This window comes from Drosophila pseudoobscura, chromosome X, assembly GCF_009870125.1.
Source record: "Drosophila pseudoobscura strain MV-25-SWS-2005 chromosome X, UCI_Dpse_MV25, whole genome shotgun sequence".
Classification (NCBI taxonomy): Eukaryota; Metazoa; Arthropoda; class Insecta; order Diptera; family Drosophilidae; genus Drosophila; species Drosophila pseudoobscura.
This window is the reverse complement of record NC_046683.1, coordinates 38,905,750-38,930,067: the sequence shown is the minus strand read 5'-3', so window position 1 is coordinate 38,930,067 and position 24,318 is coordinate 38,905,750. Positions and strand designations below refer to the sequence as shown.

Below are 24,318 nucleotides of genomic sequence, written 5' to 3'. Positions count from 1 at the left end.
ATGTGTTGGACGTTCAAAGGGATAGCAGGGTATTCAAATCTTCGGACTGCTTCCTTGCTCTTAATTTGTTCTGCTTCCTTTCTCTGCTTATATTTCTTCGCACGGGTTAATGTATCGGATCTTCCTGCTTCTCGGTCTCTTTTTGCTGCTCAATTGGCGGCTCAATTTGCTCACTCAAGCAAAGCGCGGAAGGAGGGAGTGGGAGTGGCCGGCTCCATTAATTTGGCATCTGCCATGGCGCTGTGCAATGAACCGTTGAATGAGCGATAGATTGGGTGCCGTAACTCCTTCTTCTTCTTCTTCCATTCACTTACCACATCAATTTTCCAGCGTTCGCTGCAGCGACAAAAACTGTATTGTGCCATCGCCGTGTTGCCGCCGCCGTGTTGCACGTTCATTCATCGACAGCAGCCCTGAGTTTCGGAGGTGGGGCAGAGGAGGGCCAGCCGCTAGCCGTTCAGGCTTAAACAGATTTCATTCATAAATAGACGCCGCACAAAGTTCAACCTAACAAAGAGACTGGTGGAGTGAGCAGGGACAAAAGAGACCGAACAGAGCAGAGAGCGGTGACGATACATTTTCTCTATTAAGCCCACACGAGCAGAGGTTATGGCACCATCAGAGATGAAGAAGCAACAGACAGAGAAAGAGAAAGAGATATAGGTAAAGTAAAGGTATGCTCTGCAGCAAGAGCGATGCAGCAGCAGCAAAGAAGAGATCCAAAGAGCATCGCTACCTGCCGAAAATGAGAACGAGACGGGAAAAATGTTAACTTCTTTATTACGGAACAATGATCGAGAGGTGATCGGTAGAGAGAGAGGAGTGAAGTGAAGTGAAAGGCATCGCAGAGAGTGGATGTACTGAGCAGAATCGAAGTTGGATCCAAAAAGTGACTGAGCCGCTGCATCCGCGTTTGCATGCCCACATAAAGAGAGTATGTGGTGAAGAGAGAAAGGCAGACGGTCACGTTTGGTTTTCGGCTTCTTCTTCGTTCCAAGTCAAGGTGTATTTTTGACAAGGTAAGTCACGGAGGTACCTGTTAAGTTAGTCACATTTTGGCTCAATGCTGCTCTCTTTGGGTCAAATAAACTATGTAACTCTTCAGCGCTCTGTGGGTCGCATACCATGCTGGTGACTACCTGGTGAGCGTTCTCTGGTCATGCGACACCCTATGTAGAATGCTCCTTGTGTTCACGATCCCGCTCTATCGCGCCCTCCTTCCCTCTTTTTTGTGTGTTCTCTGGAAATCCGAGAAATAGACCCCACTGCATTCCAAGGCATCGCTTACTGCGACAGGGGGCCCTTCGATCTTACCTGCTGCTTCTGCTTCGGCTTCTGCTGCCGCCACTCTGTGTCCTCTCTCTTCCACTTCCATTTGACGTCATCTGCTAATGGTTTCCGACTTTTTACTGAAGCTCTCTTTCAAGTCTCACTCTCTCTCTCTCTCTTGGTCTCTGTTCAAGGCCACGCAGAAGAGCAATTCAAATGTGGATTCCGGATATGATTTTGATTTCGATTCTGATTCCGATTCCGGTTCCTTGCGGAATGCAAAACGAGTCAGTCAAACAAAACAAAAAGAGAGGAATACGTTGAAAGGGTGGGCAGAGGAAGCGGAAAGAAGGTAAGTAGAAGTGCAGAAGAAAAGAAATGCTCTTAGCTTCTTAGCTTCATAGACGAAAAGAAACACGGGGACCATTAAAAGCTCTGATTATGTCCTGGAAACCTATAAAAGGGGGCGATGAAACCTGGGCTATCCAGGGAAAATCCTGCCAAAAAAAGAAGAAAGAGAAGAAGCAGAAAGCGCTCAAAGAAAAGGAACATGAGAAAGCACACCACACGCAAGGCTTTCGATTCTGATTCCGATTCCGGTTCCTTGCGGAATGCAAAACGAGCACCAAATTTTGGAATGTCGAATCTCCAACCAATTTAATGCGTAATAATTTTGAGATTTTCTTACGTAAACCCCATTCCTCGCCATGTAGTTTTTGTTTGTACTTTAAATTTGTGTTCTCTTTCCGACTTTTGTTACGTGATAAAACCGCTGTCGCTCCATCGGTCCCTACCGTCCATTGATTCGGATCCGCTGATAAGGAGTCCCTTGCCCGACGGTATGGGATGTATGGAGTGGTGGTGGAGGTGGAGTGGCACGTACGTCCGGGGTAAGTAAATAAATGAAGCAAATAAAAACAGAAATTAAATTCGTGTTTATTGCATTTCATGAGAAAGGCAAACTAAGGAGAACAAATTATAGAACAGAGAGAGGAAAAGAAGAATAAGAGATGGAGGGGACGGTGGCGGTGGAAGAACAGTAAACGATCCCGCGTATTCCACAATGTTTTGGGGGATCATTCAATCAACCAGCAATTTGGGGCATCCCATCATCCCCACGCATCACTGAGCAATGCCCCCTATTCTCTCTCTCTTTGTTTCAATTAAATGCAAAAAAAAACCAATTAATTAAAAGCCCATAACGGTTACCGCCCCTCCTCTCCCTCTCTCTCTATCTATCTCTGCCACCGTCTCTGCTGCTTCCACTACCATCGCGTCGAGTTGATCTAAATTACAAATTTGTCGTACCAAAATAGATAATATGATCTAATAAAACCAAAAGAGCGCGCCGCACGACCATAAAAACAAAAAAAATAAAGACGAGCTTCGAAGCGATACCGAAGCCTTGGATACCCTCGGAATAACTATGGCGTATATGACAGATTACCGATAAATTCTCTTCACCATGCAAGCCATATGATATAAGCATCCGATTGAAATGGAGATGTTTCGTATTCAAAATGGAACATTCGGCTTTATCGGCAACAGTAGTATCTGTATCTGTATCATTCTGTTTACCTGGATACACCCTATCTGTCCAAGGGTATCAAAAGAGCTACATAAAGGCGGAACGCGTCTGTCGCCCCAGGTGAGTGGTAGAGAAGGGGATGAGGTGTGGGAGAGGGGCGTGCGAAAAGCACTCCAAAAGAGCAGAAAACTCAAATAGGTCTCATGTGAATGATGGCAGTGCTGTCTCTTACTCTCACTCTCACTCCCACTCCCACTCCGTCTCCTCCTAATCTATCGTTGCCATTCCTTCCGTTGATGTTTATTTATGTCTGCCACGCCCCATTGCGCCTACGTGTATGAATTTCTGCATCAGTTGCATTTTTCATGGGAAAACCAGCAGTGCGATGCGACTGCGAGGCAGGAAATCTTCATTTCATTCCATTTTACTATTTTATACTTCATTCAAGTGGCGTGGCACTCCACACTCCTTGCAACAGATTGATATTGCCACTTAATAGCAGACATTGTTGCCTGTGTAATTGTTTATGGGTTTTGGCAGTTGTTGGTGCCCCCAACAATCGGTCGACGCGTGCTTAATTGCATAATTAATTTGAACATATATTTCATATTTTTCGTTTTACGTGTAGGGTATATACCCTTTCCAAAAGGTTAATACGATTTGAACACTTTCTATATACCCTGTAGTGTGTCTATATACCCTGTGGATTATACAAGCACCGATTCCATCAGCCATTCAGGGACATTTCTCGATTGACATTGATTAAATTAAAAAATTGTCCATAAGCGAATGGCTCAAGGGTATCTAAAACTTCGGTTTCTTTAGATCTTTAAAGCCTTTTTTCTTTCTTGTTTGCTCTGTCAGTCGCACTCAATTGTGTTGTTTTCCATCTCTCTCTCTCCCTCTCTTTCTTTTCCTCTCTGTCTCTTGCTTTCTCGCACTAATGCACTGATGACGAAGCTGTCGCCCAGAATTCAGCAAAGGCGAGCTTGGATTTCAGTCGCGCCAGAGCGTCGGTGTCTCCAGGGGAAGACGAAGGAGGAGCACAAAAAATACTTGAACCTTGCAGAATTTATGCATTCAAAGTGTGGTGGTGGTGCAGAGCGGAGCGGAGCGAGTGGGAGAGGCGAGTAGAAGAGTTGGAAGAGGGAGACGCGAGTGAGTGGGAGATTAGCCGAATGGAAGAGGAAGAGGCAACGTAGTGCAAAAAATGCACTCTGGTAACGAAAATGTAAGACGACACCGCTGCAAGTTGCACGTTCCACAAATCCACGCTATTTTTCCAAGCGATTTGAGTGGGTAGAGTGTTCGGTTCCTGCCTCCGGTTTCACATAAGCATACCCTATCCAGGAATATCCAGCTACAATTCTATACATCGATCTTTTCACTAATTATCTTACCCACTAGATCTATCGAAAACCCTTACAGTCGGATTATTTGTATTGGCAAAATAAAGAAAACTCACGTGTGTAGTAAAAGGCGTTCTCGCTTGGCCAAAGCTCTCTCTTTCTCTCCCGAGAGCTCTCTCGCGGTATAAGAGCATCCACCATTCGTTGCTCTTTCTAATTCTCACTCTATTCTCTTGTCCCGTGCTCCTACAGCAAACCCCAACGGTGTTCCCTAAAAGAATACAAAATAATAGCGTGTGTGTGCTTGGTGTGTGTCGGATATCAAATTTAATTCGTGATGTTCTTTTTTTATTTCTCCAAACTTTACATTCATACGAATCTACATGTTTCAAGTTCTTTTGACACCAACGAGTATTTATGCATAATTTAAATTAATGAACATATTAATGCGCGATTTTTTGGGGAGTGGAGAGTCGATCGACCGCGGGGGAGGTAGGGAGGTAGTGCCAGTCGGAGGCCAAGAGGCAGGTTTGACCATTGTCTGGGGGCCCGCAGGTAATCGAAGAACTTGGCTAGCGGTTTAAATTACCAACAAAAAATCACAATAAACGCAAAGAAAAAGAGGACAGAAGAGAACCGAAAATGTTGACGCAAATTGAGCAGTCAAACAAAACAAAAAGAGAGGAATACGTTGAAAGGGTGGGCAGAGGAAGCGGAAAGAAGGTAAGTAGAAGTGCAGAAGAAAAGAAATGCTCTTAGCTTCTTAGCTTCATAGACGAAAAGAAACACGGGGACCATTGAAAGCTCTGATTATGTCCTGGAAACCTATAAAAGGGGGCGATGAAACCTGGGCTATCCAGGGAAAATCCTGCCAAAAAAAGAAGAAAGAGAAGAAGCAGAAAGCGCTCAAAGAAAAGGAACATGAGAAAGCACACCACACGCAAGGCTCAAATCAAACCGACGTTCTAGAAAACGTCAATTAAAAACAGTGATTTTTCTAGGCTTTTCTCCCCTTCCCCTTCCCCTTCCCCTTCCCGCTCTAGTGTAGAAAAAAATAAGCGTAAAATTGATCAAAATTGAATGCAAGATCCAAATGTGGGCCAATTCAGTGAATGCCACCCGGCAAGCGGCAAGCAGAAGCACAGAACGAGGAGGAGTCGTCGCCAACGTCAACATTTTTTGGCCGACTGCCAAAACAGCAACAAAACAGCAATGTAACAAAAAAAACCAACAGCAAAATACGATAAAAATGAACATGAGAGGGGCAGTGGAGGGGAGTTCCACCGGCACAAGGTGTGGGCTGCATCGCTGCTGTTGCTGTTCCGCGCTGCCTCTTGATAGTTTTTTTCTCATGCGAAAAAACCTTTACAAAAATAATGAAAAAGAAGAAGAGACTACTGCGAGGGCTTTCAGGCTTTTGAAAATGCATTCCGGGATTCGGAAGAAGAGAACATTTTTCTGGTTTATCTTTCTAAGATTTACACTATTCCATCGGAATAATACATATACTCGTAGTCATCGGCGAAAGGGGGCGTGGCAAAATTTGGGAACGAATTGGATTCAGTATGATATCACACAAAATTGTATTGCTCCAGCTCTTATAGTCTCTGAGAACAAGGCGTGAAACAAGACGGACAAACGGGCGGACAGACAGGGCTATATCGACTCGGTTATTGCTGCTGATCAAGAATATATGTACATACATATGTATGTACATATATACTTTACGGGGTCGGAAACGCTTCCGTCTGGGTGTTACACACATCCACTTTCGGCACAAATCTAATATACCCATATACTCGTTTTGAGTATCGGTTATGAAAACACAAGAGCTCATAATTTTTGATACGTTTGCTCCACATGCACCCATCTATTGGGGCGAGTGGGGGAGAGGTGTGTGATTGCGTTGGCTGTGAGTGAGGGAGAGGTGGTGTGTGTCTGGGGCTTTTTGCATTTCCTGTTTGCCGCCAAATTAGTGGATATTTCGTTTGATAGATCCCATATTAATTTGTATAATTTGTCCACCAAGACTCTTCTGGTTGCATAGGAGGCGTTAGAAGGGGCAGGGGACATGGCCTGAGAGGCTCATTAGAGGGAATGGGAGAGGTAGTGTGGGATGAGGCTAGTCTCTTGGCCATTAAGGCGCCCACATAATTCCTAGCTCTGAAAGAAGGTAAAAAGGGCCCGATTTAAAAAAATGAAAGATAGGATAAAGAGAGAGCAGATTAGCCAGGGGGAGAGAGGGAGAGAGAGGCCCCAGCATTGTAGAGAGGCCGCAGGTGACATGAAAATAGAAAAGCCCCATCCGACACCATCCCACCCCAAAAAAAAAAACAAAAATAGTATCTTAATGATGGTGGAAGGAGACCCCAAGAAGCTGACGAATGTTTATGATAAATGGATGGATAGGTGGAAAACTGTACTTAAGAAATGTGGTAATGAAGGAGGTGGCGGATGAGGAAGAGTGGTGGAAGATGCAAGTGGAGCAAATGGAAGGGAGAACATTGCGCAAAAAATATAAAAAGAATCGAAACGCATATTGAAATTCCAATATCCGCAAGAGAGCACACAGAAAGGACAGAATGGACAAAGAGAAATGCTCAAATTATGGCAAATGCATAAGGAACACAATACCAAAGAGAGTTTGGAACAGCAGAAAGAGGGACAGAGAAACGATAACATGGAAACATGGAAATTTAATGCAATGAAAATCAAATAAATTGCAATGAAAAATGGCAAAAAACCAAACAAAGACAATGAAAAAGACAAAGACAAAGACAAAGAGACAACGGACAGCGGATAGCAATCGCCAAACATGGTGCCCACCATGTTCTTCTAAAAGTGAGTCTCGATGGTCTAGATAGCCTAGAAGCAATAATTGTTCGTGCTACAAAGCTGTAGCAAATCTTCAACGGAGTGCAGATAAATGTACCCTATGGCATCTACAGGGTACTACGATCGGATCTCTGGTCATAGATCGGATCTGTGATGCAGTTTATATTCGAAATACATCTTTAAAATCATGCGAATACGAGAACGGTAATGATTTCCTTAACCTCTAAAACAGGATGTCAAAAGAATAAGTATTTGAAAAGGCATGCAAATGAAAGCACATCGAAAATGGATAGCGGGTATGTATGGATCGATGAGGGGATAGAGCGCATAATGGATAATGAATACGGCAGTGTAGCACCAATTGCCAAAGGAACGCAAGAGAGCGGGACAGAGCAGAGAGAACGATATAGAGAGATAAACAGAGAGAGAGAGAGAGAGAGAGAGAGAGCGAGAAAGAGAGAGCGAAAAGAGATGAGAGCAAATTTAACGATATTCAAAACTGGACTCGGCCTCGAGCCTCGGCCGCCTCCTCTCTCCTTGACATGAATCGGGCGACGCATACATTTTGGACCATGCTCCTACGCCTCTCGCCTCTCATTTATTTATTTCTTCGCTTTTGATATACATATGTACATACGTTACGTGGTACCCCGTAGAGAGGACAAGAAGAAGGGCACATGTGGAACGTGGATAAATGTGACAGGACAAAGTAATGGATAAGGATTTCAATCTTGGCAACCTCAAAGGCTGGACCCACGAAAGTTATAGGGTTAAGATCATAAAGCCAAAGAAATTCTTCTATGGGATCCAAAGTGGTCAGCTACAAAGCTCACATTTTGAATATCAACGAATGGAAACGTTATACATATGTATGTACATATACTTATACCCGGCACTTGGTCAGCATGGCTACCCTCCGCTAGATGGCGCGAGAGAGATCATGTGCAAGGAGCTGTGTAGATGCTAGTAATCAGATCTATCTGGTAGATATGGTCGCTCTCTATAGTTCTGCGTTTTCCATAGTTTAGTTTTCTCGTATCTTCAAAATTTTGGATGCCACAGATTTTCGTTCTTAATGGGGACTGAAGGGGGCGGATCGATATTTTGAAATACTCTTGAAACAGTGCGATATAACAGGAGTCTGGATACAAAGTTTTTGTTTCTCTAGCTCGTATAGTCTCTGAGATCTATGCGCTGATCGGAATGGACAGACCGACAGACGGAGATGGCTATATCGACTCGGCTATTGATGCTGATCAAGAATATATATACTTTATGGGGTATATATATGTATATATACTCGAAGGGTATAAGGAAATACGAGATTTATGGTCATCCAGTTCATGTATGTATATACTATAGTCAGAAATGAGAGAAGTAGTTGCTATATACTTGTATTGCATGCACTGATTTTGTATTGTTGTTTCCCTGTTTAGAAGTTCCTTCTCCTCTCATTGGGAGAATGCCTTTCAAAGAGAATGGTCCTCTAAAATTTCAAACGAAGTACTTGGCAGGGTATTCCATAGTCGTTTCTCACGAGTGCTTTTAGTGTTTGGTTGCATTTTGCATTTGGTCGATGTGGAGGCAGCAGATGCAGATGGCAGTGGATCTGTGGCTTTCACTCGTGGAATGCGAGCAGCAGGAAAATTAGCTCAGATGTCGTTTGCTGCAGGGCTGCTGCTAATAATAATACGAGTAACAGCAGCCGCAGCCGCAGCAGCAGCAGAAGAAGTTGCATGCCACAAGCATTCATAATGACAAAAGTAAAAGGCGGCTTCGACAGAGGCAGCACACGTTGCACATTGCACAGCTGTGAGAAAAAATGCGACTTGAGAACGAACGCCTTTCCCGGGCATCGGGGAGGTCCCACACACCCACAACCACATAAACGGACCGCACAAATATATACATATGTACATACGTTTGTATGCGGCGACTAGAAAAAGCTTTGCTGTCACTTTATGTTGCCACCGGGCAAGTGTGCCTGCCCCTGCCACAGAAACTGCCACTGCTGGTGTTGCCGCTGCTGTTGCTATTTCTAATTTGCTGACCGACAAAACGGCGACACAAAAAAACGCAGAAAAAGAAAACCCGCGTACGACTGCCGGATGAGTCATCCTCAAAAAGCGGATTTGGTCCCCAACTGGCTGCCTGCCACAACGCCATATCCAAGATCGTACCTGATGTTATGTGTGCAACATGGGACTTGAATACACAGCCATTCCGCTAACTTAGCACCTAATACGATATGCGGTATACGATATACGATAAACGATAGGCAGTGTGCCTATCCCCCACTTTTTTTTATCGAGGCACACGGTTCCTTCGACTCTTTTTGTTGCGATGCAAGCTCACAGATATTTCTTCCAGCACACCTTCCCAGTCGTGGCTGCGCTCTCTCTCGCGGCGTGGCTTAGCAGTAAACGATCTTCCCCACTCCTCCGCTAGGTCTCTTCCAAAGAATCGAATACATATGTACATACATATGCACATAAGTGGAATATATTTTTGTGTAGATCTCCATCTTAAGATTCCCCCGTCTCCTGATGATTATTATGGCGCCTGTCACTGCCCTAATATTCCCCAATAGATCGCTAAAATCATTCGACCTCCCATGGAAATGTTCTTTTATTTTTTTTTTTCAGTTTGCTTTGCTTTGTCGTTGTTTTCTCACTTGGCTTTGCAAGGTAAAATTGGAAAATATTTATGAAAAATGACAACTGTCACTCACACTAGCACGTGGACACATGGATGGGATGGACTTTTCCTTGTATTGGGCGGGAGGGTGGCGCTCGTTTTATTTTTATTGTTGTTTTGAGGCCCTGTTCGACTTGGCAACATTTCAAAGATTCTTGAAAAATTATGACCCAACAACTGCAAGGCGTTTTCCGGGGCGTTTCTTAGCGGGAGGAGGTGTATGTGTGCGGGTGGGATAAGTGGAGAAAAGCCTCACAGCAAATTAGAAGTAAAGAAAAATCCAAGAAAACTTTTGAAAAAGCCAGGGAAACTCAGGAACCCACAGTAATACTTTCTTCAGTTTCGATCTATTGTGATTGGCTTCTTCTCATCTCTCTTTGGATTCTCTATTCCTCTTTTTGTCCTCTATACTCCTCTTGTTTTCTCTTTTCTCTTTATCAATTCAATATTATTTTTATATTTATGGCATTATGTGTCGTCGGAGCAAGGGGTTTTCCGATCCGGATCTGTTCCGTCTTAGTTTTATGTATTTTTAAATGGACAGCAAAACACTAAAAGGGAGGTCTCGGCTCTCAGAGTTAGCCCGCCGGTATTACAGTGGGTATTAGGGGTATCCCTGGTAATGCATTATGATTAATGTTACATACATAAGTCCAATAATAGTCCATTTTAAGACACTTTTATGGTGTTTTATTTGAAAGAAATATGAATATGTTGGTTTTTTTATATTTGTTGGGTTTTTTTACTAAACTTAAATTAAAATAATCCTCTGAAGGATGACAGTATGAATTGTCAATTTTTATGGAAATTTAGAGAAACCCCTAAACGATGTGTTATAAAGAATTATTGTATCTGCTAGATACCCGATAATCATTATGATTGGGTCATTGGATCAGAATTAAGAAAAACATTTGTGCCTCGAAAAAACGTTACCTACTTGCTGACTACCGAAGGTCTTCTTCTACTTCTTTTATTCCTTAATTACTTTTGCATTTTCTTTCGCAATTTGTATCCTCCTTTTATGCCTTGTCTATCATTTAATCGGGAGTCCATTCAGGATTATAAGTTTTACTATTATAGAGTAATTTAAAAGTGGTTTCTGTGCATACTATATTACCCAATAAATTACGAAATACTCTTCCCTGAGTAACCTTACTCTTTGCTCTCTTCTCTTTCTCTCCCTACTTTTTTTATTTTTGCTTTTATTTTTAGCCCTCCATTTTTTTTTGCGCCTGCCGTCTGGAGCTTTTTTTGGGCCTCAATTATTTTGAAATTCATTAAAAATGTCATCTATTTTCAATATTTACATAGGGGCATCTCTTGATTTTTGTTCGGATTTCTGAATATCTTTTCCTCGATTTCTTTCAGTAAACTGAATTTTTAAAGGAGAATCAAAGGAAAGAGACAGACCACCACAGGGAGAAAAAAGAGAGACAGAGTGACAAGGAGAGCAGAAGCACACAAAAGGTGAGTAAGCTGTTAATCTTTAATCCTGGTATCCAGAGCTCCAGAGGGGCGCCCACGCAGCAGAAGTCCTCCTCCTCCTCCTACTCCATGAGAATTGTTGTGAGGACGTGGGCGTCTGGATCCATGGATCCCATGGAGTTGGACTCTGGATTCCCGCACCCATAAACATAACAATAAGCCATCTACTACACACTCTCCACACACTCCACACAAACAAATCGTTTTCTCGGGCCCACGCACTCTCCAGATCCGAGAGACGAAGACTCCTATACGATATCCATTCCATTCCCTTTTCCAGAACAGAACAGAATGAACCCCAAAACGCAGACAGCAACAGAGAAAACAGAAACAGGTGGGGCATCATCATCATCAACATCATCATTATCATCATGATTATCATGATCATCGTAATTTTCAGAGGAGTCTTTAGAGGTTCCAGAAAATCCTGTTGGCTCTCCGTGGAATGCAGATTTCGAACTCGTTTACATGCGAGTGGTTTCTTCCACCTCATCTCTCTGTGTGCCACATCGCCCTGGCGCCTTTCTCTATCGCCCCCCCCCCCCCCACTCCCACTACGGGCTGGAAGAGGTTATTTCTGCGATGCGGACCCTGTGCCTGTGCCCTTCCTGGGGGGTACTATTACTTTGAGGAATTATCCTTCAGTTCTTCCACTATCCGAATAGAAGTCCGAATGGGTATATTTGTTTCCGAATGAATGTCCGAAGGGATGTCCATTTAAAAAAAAGGGTTTCCAATTGGACATCCAAGTGTTTCCGAATGGATGTCCAAAGGATAAATATATTTCCGAATATATCTGCAAGTGTTAAAGATTTTTCAGAACGGAAGTCCAAGGGCTAAAGATGTTTCCTAAACGCAAAAGATGCTTCAAAATGGTTAAAGCGGTTTCCGAATGGATGTCCAAAGGTTCAATATATATTTTCGAATGGATTTTCAAGGGTTAAAGATGTTTTGGAATGGATGTACCTTTCATTTTAGGAGTAAAGAGACAGAGGTGGGCCCTTACTTGGGCGAATGTCTCCTCCCGGCCAGCGCTCCTGCTTACCTCTCTCTCACTCTCTCTCTCTCTCTCTCTCTCCATATGTCTGTCTTTGTCTGTCTATCTATTTCTGTGTTCTAGTGTGTCTGTTTATGCATCTGTGTGTGTGTGTGTGTGTGTGTGTGCGTGCGAGAGCTTTGGCATCTTGTTTTGGGCTCCGGTTCCGGTCGCGGGGCTCAAAGAAGATTTCAGCTGCTGCTTCTGATGCTGCGGCAAAACAGGTTCCATTCCCAAAGAATTTTCGCCATATTCGTGTGTGCGTGTGTCTGTACAGTGAACATCCTCTATGGTAGAGAAGAAAGAACTGGCAGATCGACACATCGTTTCCAATTGAAATGAACACTTTATCAAAAAAAATGTTGCTTAAAATGAAATTCATTCGTTATATAGGGATTGAAAATTGACTATAGCTCTCATCAGTGTGGCCATGGTTTGGCGTCTGACTATCATTCTATTCAGAACATTTTTGTATGCTATATTCAACTTTTGTAATACATATGTAGTTTTTTAGTCTGTTTTTAAATTTGACTTTTAGATGAGAATTTCCCCTATCTTAAATCAATATTAATATTTTTGGTATTTGTATAAGAAGTTTTATACAAACATTGGTCCTCAAATTCTATCTTTTACATAATGCATTTTCCATTGCTCTTTTGATATGGTTTTGTAAATAGTTTTGTTAATATTTGTTATCTGAGAGTCTTCGTTGATTTCTTTATGTTTTTATTATACAAATTATTTATTTTATTTTCTAAATTTGTGTAATCTTATATACATATGCACGTATGTATACGTATAGATTATAGGGTCATATATGTATGTATATATCTATATACATATATGTATGTATATTTGTTATCTTTTGGGAAACTTTCACATCTTTCATTGAGAATGGAATTTGAGAACTTGGACTTTAAGAACTTCCCAGAATTCCAAAGAATTTACTAAAAAATCAAAGAGGAGAATGATTCTAGGTGATTATCTTATCCTCTATCTTAGCAAAGATCGATATTCCATATTAATTTCATTTAAAAAATCACTTTCAGATTGTTCAGGACCTTGAGCCGTTTCTATTAGATTTGATGATTTGATTCATTTCATTTGATTTAACGATAACGACTTCTCTTTCCTCGGTTCCTTGTAGTTATCATTCACTGTTTCCAACGCGACGTACAAGAACGATGGGTAAATTGGGTAGGATGAGGCGAGGAGAGGAGGAGGGCTTTGTGTACTATAGTTCGTGATTTTTCTATTGCTCCTTTTCTGCCAGGAAACTGTTGCTTCTGCTGCTGAATCTGTAATGATCATAATAATGATCGAGTATGAGGTATAGGCATGGTTATGATGATGATGCTGATGAACCTTCTTTCTTTCTTCTGTTTCCCAGGTTTTATTGAACTCTCTTCTGCTCCTCTGCTGTTTGTGTTGCCGTGTGTGTACTCTGCTCGTTTCTCTGTGTAAGTAAAACTTGTAGCAGGTGTTACGTGTTTTACAAGCTGTTAACTGCCGCTGCTAATAGCCAAAAAGCAGTCGCCGAGACAAAAGTGGCAGTGGAAATCCTGAGAGAGGCGAGGGACAACATAACACACACTTCCCAATAGAGAGATGGTCGGTGGTAGATGGTATTCAACCACCATGTAGGGGCGGTCGTTACGCCTAGCATTTATTTAATGAACTTCAAAGATAGAGGCTTCTTTTGCCTTCATTCAAATTCAATTGTGGCGCCGCCTCTAACATTCTTCTACTTCTTTTTATGGTAATTCCTGACAAAAAAAATACAAATGAACAAAAACAGTGGGGGAATAACGAACCGCTTGGAACATACAATACTCGTATATTTATTTTCCATCAAATTCATGTTTTTTTAGTTTGATTAATAACTCGAATTGGTCACACATTCGAATGTATACGCCATGAATTAACATGAATACGTCACCAAATGAGTGAACAAAAAGAAGGGGTGAACAAATGTGTGTTCGTGCCTCTGTTTCTGTTTCTATTTCAGTTTCTCAGTTTTTTTGGTTAATCGAATTAACTTTTTAAGCCAACAAACCAAAAGAAACAAACAGCCAATTAACGTGTGCTTCTGCAGCACAATAGAGGCAACAGTCTGACAGAGGCATGAGGCAGATCCCCTCAAAGTAGCGGCCTCGGCCTCGCAATATCATATTCCATTTTTGGCCGAACGGTGAATAACGTTGCAACATCTGCTTGCTGCCTGCTGTTTCTACTGGGAACATGCTGCCATGGGACAGTAGAAGAAACGTATAATGTTGTGCAGCAATATTGTTGGTAGAGATTTAGTTTGAGCAACATTTGAATAGAAACAAGAATCCAAGAATCTAAGAACGGAGAGAGTCGGATCGTTTATCGATTGTCTTGCAAAGGCAGCACAACAGTCGACAGCAACATGTCTTTTGTTATCGAATAACAGTTCTCCCATTTCCCATTCCCATTTGTGCAACATTCCACAGATTGTGCCACAATTACCGTAACTGTTACTACTTTTCCTTCATCATGTGACGTAAACTGTATAAGGGCTGCCCCATTGTTGTTGCGTGCAATAATCGACTTTTTAGACAAGCCAGCTCCTTGAATTCTGCCAGCGCTGTTCCTGTTTGCTCATCCCTGATTGATACCCCTTTTCAGGTTGGGTATTATGATGCAGATACCGATTGAGGGCCGCTGCTGCTGCACGCGCGTTATCTGTTGAAACGTCGCTCATAATCATGTTTATCCTGTAGGAATCGGATCAATCGGAAAACATTATCGATCCTCTCATTACATAGGAATCATAGGATCAATCAAGGGGTATAGAAGCTTCGATGCTCCCCATTTTCTTTTGGTTTTTCTTCGATAAAGGAGTACCTCTAGCCACTCCACCGCTCCAGTGCTGCTGCTGCTGCTGCTGCTGCCGCTGTTGTTGGGCCCAGGAATGCGCATTAATTTTGCAGCACACGCAACAGCAACGGGGCAGGGCAACAACAAGAGCAACATGGTAGTGCATGGGGCAGAAACCTGCGTCAATTTCGCGCTTTACTTTTGTTGTCAGATGTTTTAAATCAGCGCGTCCCCAGTCCGTCCGTCTCTCGAGCGGGCTCTGCGCTCTGGGGCGCGGGCTCTTGAAACTCGGGGATCGGTCCGGGGGTCTGGGCGCACTGTGTAGGCAGTCCGGTTTGCTCCTTGCGTTAACAAGTGGAGCCAGCCACAGCCACAACTGAGGCAACTGAGGCAACTGAGGCACCAGCCGATGTCTGTGTTGTCTGTAGCAACATCGAACGCGGCGGCAGCTGCACGCGCCTCGCGGACCCCAATAATGACTATCAAATGGGAGCCGCGTTGCGCGATTTATGTGCGTCAAGAGGCTGTTGGAGGATGGAGGACAGGACTGCGTGGAGCAGGCTGTCTGTCTGTCTGCCACAAGGGGGTATGGGGTGCGGGAAGGGGACAGGAATGAAGAGGATACTTTCGTACCTAACGACTGGGGCGGCCGTTTTCTTGGAATTCCGCGCGCGCTTTTGTGTTGTGGCATCGTTTAAATTTCAAATCGAGACCCAAACTGTCGCTCGGCTCCAACTTGTTCTTGCAACCTGGAACCCTGAATGCACTCCTCCTGCTCTGCTCTGTGTGGCAGGGGCAAGGCCAGGGGAAGGGGCAGAGGCAGCAGCTCATAATAATGACACGCCATTAACAATCTGCTGGTGGGTACGACAACGACGACGACGACGACGAGTCCTTGGCAGTCCAGTTTAAATGGCACATCGCTGGGCCAACCGACTGCTTCCGTTGCCGCGCCCCACTGTCCAGTCAGCAGTCACCGGCTGCTGCTGCATCGGCTGCTGCTGTTGCAGGTACAGTAGGGCCCAAGATGTGGTATGTACCATACCATACCATCCGTCTGAGGGTACTTCTTAGGGCTGTGGCTTCGGCATTCCCCGCGTATGCCAAATATTTGCAGGGAGGCGAGAGTCAGTTGGTAATGGAGTCATCCATCAGACATATCCCCGGGTGTTTCCGGCCATACAGATTCTGAAGAGATTCCTTTTATCAGAGAGGTTTTTCGATCTCCCAGAATATAAATGGAATATTACCGATGGATATACTATATAATACTATGGATTCATCAGGGAAAACCTTGTTTCCTGTGGGAAATCAACGAAATCTAACGAAGAGAGGGAGAGAGCGTCAGCCCTTTGATTGAGACCTAAATGAGGGGAAAATATATCTTCCACCGGTTACCTGGCTCGAAATCAATTCCATTTAATGAGGAGAATGAGATTGAATGTGCTGTTCAATTTAACTCTCAAAAAGAGCTTTAGAATTTCTCGAGCTTCGAGTTGAAAATAAGTAACACGTAAATCAAACGAAGAGCATCGGAGCGTAAGCTATAACCCTTGATTCAGACTTGCAGGAGCCAAAGTATCAACTGATTTCAGATTTCAAACTTTAAAGATACGAGTAGTATTTATTTTTTCATTCAGATAATAAAAGATTCCTAGAGATCCAGACCCATAAACATAAAGCCATAAAACTAATCGTTCCTTTCATCTCATTCCAGAGGCGACAAACAATTCCCGGGTGGAACCAGAGCCATGGCGCGACTGGTGACCCTGTGCCTGGCCCTGACCCTTATCCTCAGCCTGGCTCTTAGTAGCAGCACCTCCTCATCCTCCCCCTCAACCCTAGGGGTGTACATCGAGCGGGCGCCCGAATCGGCGGTGGCCCCCAAAGGCGATGAGGTCGTGTTCGAGTGCGAGATGAACCTGAAGCCCGATCGACTAGAGTGGCGCTTCCGGGAGAATGGATCCGTGGCGTACCGCTACCTAAGGCCCAGCGGCGGTTACAATGTGACGAACAGCAACGAGGAGCGCACCTGGAAGCTAAGGATCTACGTGAGTCCACAGACGGTGGGCGACTACCAGTGCGTTGCCTGGTACGGGCCCGGGGCGCTGGCCTCGACGCCCGCTCGACTCACCCTCGTCTCCATTTCGATCGACAATCCCAACGGCTACAGTCGCCCGCATGCGGTACGCTGGAGCGTGGCGCCCCGTAATTGTGTCCTCATTCGATGTGGCACGGTGACCTCCAGTCCGCCGGCCATCTGGAGCTTCTACCGGAACGGGGAGAAGCTGCCGCAGACAGAGATGCTGGTGTCGGGAGCGGGCGGGGCCCTGGTCCTAAGCTCAGTTGGCGCCAAGGATGCGGGGAACTACACCTGCGCGGCAACCAATGCTATCACGGGGGTGGAAGTCCGCCTGCCCCAAGTCATCGACCTTAGGGTGGACTACACGGACCGCACGCAGCCCTACTTTCTCCAGCAGCCGGCGAGCCAGCTGCAGGCGCGCCCCGGCGAGACTATTATCCTGGAGTGCCCCGGCGTAGGCTCTCCCAGGCCAGAGGCCGTCTGGAGCAGCCCCACTCTCCCCAGCATCAATCACAATCGCAGTCGAGTGCTCGCGTATGGTCTGCAAATAACCGATGTACGGCCGGAGGATCAAGGCTCGTATGTGTGCCGCTTGGACAACGGTATAGCGCCCGTCCGTGTGCACATGATCAAGCTGCAGGTCCTGGAGCGCCCCAGCATACTGCGCGGACCAGCGGCCACGCTCACCAATGAGGGCGACTCCTTGACCCTTGAATGCTCGGCCACAGGCAATCCCCAGCCGGAGATATACTGGCTACTCAACGGCGAGGATGCGAGCACCGACAACGAGACGCTTGCCGAGAACCGCAGCCTACTCATCCATCACGTGCAGAAGCGGCATGCGGGAGTAGTGCAATGCTTTGCGAGGAATACCCTGGGAGAGGTAAGCAGAGCAGATCTGCAATCCTTTGATGAATGTTCTTCTAATGCGTCATCTCATGTCTATCCACAGATCAGCGAAGGAAATATGCTGCGTGTGAATCCCCTTCAGATAAGCGGTGAGGATTACCAGCCTTTGGGGAATGTGCCGATGCGTTCGTCGCATGATTCGGGCAGTGGAGGGTCCTCCTCGGGCTCTGGCTTCTCCTCGTCCTCTGGTAGCGGCGGCGGATCCCGCAACAAGGGCAAGCGGAAGTACAACCGTTTGGGTGAGTCAATGATTGAATGATTGTGATTTAATGTGATTTTTTGCATCGTGGATTGCGGATGGCCACGCCCATTCTGTATTTTTCTTGTGTGCGATAGATCATTGCGCTGTACATTCAAGTGATGGCTTCTTAATCAATAATTATCGATAGCGGCTGGCCAGGCTATCGATTTTTGCTGGCCAGCCCCTTCTCCCCCCCCCCCCCCTTTTCTTATCTGCTAGCGGGACATTTAGACGAACCAATAGTGAAAACTTATAGACTAGAAACCCCCGATAAAACGATCCATGTACTCCTCATCGTACTCTTCTTCCTCCTGCTCCTGCGGGTACTCCTCCAGTTGTTCCTGCTCTTCCTCTGTTCCGCCTACTGCTGCTGCAGTGACATTCTCCAGGAGATCATCTCATGAGCTGCTGCTCTTGCGCAGCTGCTCCTCCTCCTTCTGCAGGATACGGATCTTCATCTTGAGCTCCTCGACGCGCAGCCGGTGCACCTCCCGCATATACTTGAGCTCATCCTGGGCCTTGTTCAGCTCGATGCGCTTCTTTTCGGTTGTTAGCTGCTGCTCCTTGCACCGCAGCTCTGCCTCCCGCACCTTGAAGTAGTTCATCCGCTCCTCATAGCCATCTCCAGCCGCCGATCCAACCGCCCCGCCGCCCCCACTCGACCCATTGCGGACGGGACTGCCTGCATTGGGTATCGTTGCCGTTGCCACGGGCACTGCCGTGGCTGCCGTCACCGTGGGCATGGCGCTGAATGTAAAGGTGGGCGTACCGCCAGTCAGCTGCATCTTTACCGCCGCCTGCTGCTGCTGCTGTTGCTGTTGTTGCGCCTGTTGTTGCTGCTGCTGCTGTACGACAACGGCTGCCGCCTGCTGTTGCTGGTGATGCACTGCAACCGCCAGCTGCTGCTGCTGGGCCGCCATCTGTTGAGCCTGTGCCAACTGCTGGGCCTGTGCCTGGGCCTGCGCCTGCGCCTGGGCCTGCGCCTGGGCCTGTTGCTGCTGCTGGGCCTGATACTGGGCGAGAGTGATCTGCTGGGGCTTGATTTCGCTGATGATTTGCTGGTTATAGCCCCCAGCGGTGATGGTGGCCATGGTATGTTGTTGCGCCTGCGTGGGTATCGTGTGGATTTGTGTGGCTATATAAAAGAGGGGAATATATATAGTATAGTATAAGGAGGATTCTTATGGAAGTCTGTCCTACCTGTCGCATCCGAGGGATGCTTGATCTGCAGTATGATCTCCTCGCGTGGTCGCGCCGACTTAAAGTGCAGCAAATCGTTGAGGGTAAGCTTCTCGGCACTGATCTGATCCACATTAATCTGGTGGGTATTGAGCATATTGGCATTTGCAGCCGCCACAGCCGCCACTGCGGCACTCTGCATCTTTTGCATCTCTACGGCTGCCGTCTGTTGCTGTTGTGCCTGGGCTTGGGCCTGTGCCTCGGCCTCGGCCTGCGCGTGCGCTTGCTGCTGCTGCTGCTGTACCTCAATGGGATCTTCCTCGATGTCATCGCTGACATCGTTAGCATCCATTTCGATCTCATCGAATGTGTCGCCCTGGGGATTGGGCTCCGATTCATCGGGGCTGATGACGAAATCGGGTTCCACCTTGACGGAAACGGTGCGTTGCTGTTTGGCCCTGCCACCGCCACCACCACCACCACCACCACCACCGCCGCCGGCACCGGTATAGGCGGAGGAGCTCTCACGATACGGATACTGTTTGCGGAGCCTAAAAGACATCGGGAGAGTAGACTCTTTAGATGGAGCCATAGAGAAGGCTTTAGAGGGTCTACCAACCTCGAGTTTAGCCAAAATTTCTGGATCTGCTTGATGTTGCGCAAGGCACTGACATGCGGATGAGAGTTGAAGTCGCGCACGATCTTGTCCCAGGTCTCTCGGACGGAGTACTTGTTGCGTTGCTTCTTCCGGTGCTTAATGTCAATAACATCCTCATGGAGATGAAAGAGCGTATACAGAACCTCCTTCTCCTCGGGAGTGAAACGCGGCGTGAGTGGCAAATGCGTTTTATTCGAGCCACCGTTACCACCAGATGCAGTGGTGCTGCCATTTCCGCCATTGTCACCGCCAGCGCTGCCGCCATTCGCTGAACCCCCACCTGCGGCACCCTCCACCCCCGACGACATTCTCCTTCTTCTTCCCGCCGTTTGTTTTGAGTGGGTTGGCGTCGGTCTCGGACTCGGATTCCGAGTTCGACTCTTGCACAAAAATCAATTGCACTCGTTTTCCTTATACACACGAAAAATGCTCACACGAATATGCACACGCACACACACAGGTGGCAGCGCTGTGTGGCTGAGTGTCTATTTGTGAGTCGTTTTTCTGTCGTCTTTCGTCTACTTTTGCACTGTTTCTATGTTATTATTGCACTTAATATAACTATCAACTACTGTACGTACGATGTACGCTAATTAGCTAAACACAAAACACATTACACATTGAGGCGGCGCGCCTCGCTTTTATTTATGGCAAATTATTTTTCCCCTGAATTTCCGCGCAATTGTTGTCAATTGTCGAAACGTACAGCAGCGAAAATTTTAGCTCAATCTGAGTATAGAGGTGAAAAACTATCGATAGCACTATCGATGGCACAGAGTTAGGTATGGGTTGAAACTACCGATTCCACTATCGATTTCTTGCGTGTCTGGCAGCGCTGAATGGGCGCAAAATATGTGACCATCACTTTTTAAGAGAGCTCCACAAATTCATTGAATATTTATGCATTGCATTTAAAATTAAAATAAAGTTAATAAGGATGATTGTCAATTGCAGACATGGTGCCACCGTCACGGCCCAATGTTACCCGTTTGGCCGACGATGCCGTCATGCTGCGCTGGAACGTGCCGCGCAACGACGGCCTCTCCATCAACTTTTTCAAGGTGCAGTATCGCATGCTCGGCGACAGCTTCCGTAAGATTCCACGCGAAAACTGGCAGACCACCAACGAGAACATACCCTACGGTTACTGGAAGGCAACGCGCGGACGTGATCGCCACGACCGGGACCAACAGCAGCAGCATGAAGTAACCGTCGGCCCCAAGAACTTCACGTCGTCGGTGACGGGACTGCGACCGGATCGGTATTATCGCTTCCGGATCGTGGCCGTCTACTCGAACAACGACAACAAGGAGGGTAACACATCACTCAAGTTCTTCCTAGAGAGAGGCGTAGCCAAATCGAACCTCCCGGTGCCCGATCTGCGCGACGTGGAACCCTACTCCGAGTCTGCCGTTCTGCTGCACTGGACCCTGGCCGCTGCGGCTGTCCCGGCCACAGCCACGGGCTCCTCATCCGACAGCAGCATCGATGGCTACTATGCGTACTACAGGCCCACTGACTCGGCGGGCGAGTACCTCAAGGCGACTGTGGATGGCGGCCATACGCGCCGTTTTAAGATCGATATGCTACGAGCGGGTACCGCCTACGAGTTCAAGCTGCAGACCTTCAATGCCCATGCGGCCTCCGAATTCAGTGCCATTCGTCAGGCGCGGACAAAGAGTGAGTATTCCTCTCGTGACTTTTTTTTGGGCAGTCCTTTGAATTGTTCCCCTTTTGCAGAGCTAAATGAGCCGACAGCATCGTCCACAACGCCCCTGATGGTCCCCGCCAACCAGGGGAAGCCGTCGCAGAGCTCCATTTACCCGGTGATTGCCGGTGCCGCCGTTGTCGGCCTGCTACTGCTGATTGCAACAGTGGTAGCATGCGTGCGTCGTCGCAAGAATTCCCAGCCAGAGGGTGAGTCCTGCCATTGAACCCGGATATTTATTCAGTATTTAATCTGACGCTTCCCCGCAGATGAGAACAAACCGCAATTGGAGCATATACAAGCTGACTTTGTTACCTCCGCCGTGCTGGGGGTTGGCGGGCATCACAAAAGCGGCGGCGATGTGCGACGCCTGAATGGCGTTATACCGCGCATGAATATCACGCCTAACCCGCTGGCCCAGGACACTGCCTCCGACAAGGTGAGTATCTCCAAAGGAGATATCTATTTTATCCTTTCACTTAGCTTCACATCCGGTGTTCGAAATACACACCTAAAAGTTTTCGCTGGTTGGTTGGTCAAAATTAAAAAAAAAAACAACGAAAAACAAAACAAACAAAAAACATTTGGATTTGGAAGCGTGACCCCCTGTCTATCCCTGTCTCTGTCTGTCTCGCTTGTGCCTCTGTGCTCTCTGTGCTCTGTCTCTGTCTATTTCCTGGTCTCTTGGCTGCTTTTGGGCTTTGCTTTGTCGTCTTCTGTCTGTCATCTGTGTTCTGTGTTTCCCCATCGCCAAACTCTGCGTCCAATGTTCTAGAACCGCAACGTCATGGAGCTGCGCTTCATGCCGCCCTTGTCTAATGGCCATGGAAAAGGCAATGGGATCCACTGCATACCGGGAGGAGGCCCTGGAGAGGCGGCAGAAGATGAGGATGCCCTCCAAGCAATGGCTTCGTCCTCCTGCGAGACATTGGAGGCCTGCGATGGCATCAGCCAGCAGCAGCAGGAGCCATCGCCATCGATGGACGCCCCCAGCAAGCCACTGCCGCCGCTGCCCAAGAAATCCACATCCGCCACCAACGCCACTACAGCAACAGGTGCTGGTGCAGGTTCAAGCTCTGGCAAGCCAGTAAACGTAAATACCAACCCAACCATGATGAGATTGTTTTTTGTCCATGATGTCATCCATTCGCCCAGCATTCGATCAGCAAAGCACCACCCGGATCAACAGTCAAACCCTTACTCATCTATTGATTCTTTCTCTTATTCTCCCATTTAGGGCAACGCTGGCGTTGTGGCAGCCATGCACCAGAGCGGGCTGCACCATGCCCAGCCGTATCATCCGCCGGGGACACCAACTATGCTACACAAGCGCCTCGATTACCACCAGCAACAGCTGCAGCAGCAACCGCCGCCAGTGCCGCCACACGCCTCCTACTACCAGCAGCAGCAGGCGCCTATACATCTTCCTGGAGCCTGCGGGCCCTCCCCCATGTTGGAGCGCAGTGTGCGGGGTCTGCAGCAGCACCAGCAGCCGTCGTACGGGGCCGGCTTTCCTGAGGACGGTACTCCCACACCATCGCGCATACCCTCGCTGCGGCGACAGCGACGCGCCTCGGGCAGCCAGCATAACAGCCACAGCAATCTCAATCTGAACCACCATCAGCATCACAATAACAACAACAACCTGCCGCCACACCACCAACACCTGCACCACCATCAGGGGCACCAGGGTCTGGTAGGCATACCGATTGTACCTGGCAGTCCACGGGTGCAGCGTTCGCCGATGCCCAGCCGTGCGATGATCAAGCGAACGCGACTCGGCAGCCACACGGACAACATATCGTCCGGCAGTCTCAACAGTATTGAGGTGTAGGTCGAAGGAGGAGCATCCAATTAGACAAGAAAGAACAGCAGGAGCCTAAGCACACGAGACAAGAGTTAAGACTAGCGACATATATAGAATATATATTATGTATTATTACAATTACTATTACGATACCCAGGCTTGCAAATGCAGTCGGAAACAGAAGATCTATACCCTCTTTATTTTTATACCCGATACTCAAAAAGAGTATAGGGATATATTAGATTTGTGGTGACAGTGGATGTGTGTAACACCCAGAAGGAAGCGTTTCCGACCCCATAAAGCATCAATATTCTTGATCAGCATCAATAGCCGAATCGATATAGCCATGTTTATCTGTCCGTCGGTCCGTCTTCATGAGCGCCTAGATCTCAGAGACTAAGCAGTGCAACCAAATTTTGTATCCAGACTCCTGTGATATCGCACTGTTACAAGTGTATTTCGAAATTTCGCCCCGCCCCTTTCCGCCCCCACAAAAGACGAAAATCTGTGGCATGCACAATTTTGAAGATAGGAGAAAATTAAAAGCGCATAATCATACAAAATTACCCTATCTCGAAGATTTTCAAATCTGGGTCAGATCAGATCATTATTACAGCCAAAAGAAAAAGATTCAATTGCAGTGGCTACGCAACACCTTCCACGCGCTTACCCATTCCCTCTCTTTCACAC

At 46.7% G+C, this 24,318-nt stretch overlaps 2 protein-coding genes and 1 long non-coding RNA gene across 10 annotated transcripts in view; 1 reads left to right on the top strand and 2 right to left on the bottom strand.

The window, feature by feature from the left end:
- boi (brother of ihog) overlaps positions 1 to 23,871 on the top strand; it is a 30,198-nt gene extending 6,327 nt beyond the window's left edge. Inside the window, exons 1-9 of one of the 8 annotated variants that reach the window (XM_033383293.1) lie at positions 1,544 to 1,621; positions 11,047 to 11,145; positions 16,761 to 18,009; positions 18,079 to 18,274; positions 21,068 to 21,793; positions 21,854 to 22,030; positions 22,091 to 22,260; positions 22,597 to 22,914; positions 23,059 to 23,871. In XM_033383293.1, the coding sequence (XP_033239184.1) occupies positions 16,795 to 18,009; positions 18,079 to 18,274; positions 21,068 to 21,793; positions 21,854 to 22,030; positions 22,091 to 22,260; positions 22,597 to 22,914; positions 23,059 to 23,655 (3,399 nt within the window). In that variant the 5' untranslated portion in view covers positions 1,544 to 1,621; positions 11,047 to 11,145; positions 16,761 to 16,794 and the 3' untranslated portion in view covers positions 23,656 to 23,871. Of the gene's footprint in view, positions 1 to 1,543; positions 1,622 to 2,140; positions 2,160 to 3,792; positions 4,029 to 4,392; positions 4,870 to 11,046; positions 11,146 to 13,522; positions 13,660 to 16,510; positions 16,583 to 16,760; positions 18,010 to 18,078; positions 18,275 to 21,067; positions 21,794 to 21,853; positions 22,031 to 22,090; positions 22,261 to 22,596; positions 22,915 to 23,058 lie in introns of those variants that run through there. The other 7 variants (XM_033383294.1, XM_015186834.2, XM_015186833.2 and 4 more) reach the window with 7 other exon arrangements.
- LOC117184680 (uncharacterized) lies at positions 83 to 955 on the bottom strand. Its single transcript, XR_004470097.1, has 2 exons — positions 315 to 955; positions 83 to 240 (listed from the first exon to the last, which is right to left on the bottom strand). It is a non-coding gene; the product is annotated as an uncharacterized lncRNA (long non-coding RNA).
- Positions 18,301 to 20,889, bottom strand: z (zeste). The gene is given in 3 exon segments (XM_002134557.3): positions 18,301 to 19,411; positions 19,477 to 20,006; positions 20,075 to 20,889. Coding segments are annotated over 3 exon segments (1,755 nt in total). The 5' UTR covers positions 20,422 to 20,889; the 3' UTR covers positions 18,301 to 18,533.
- Positions 23,872 to 24,318: the final 447 nt, after the last annotated feature.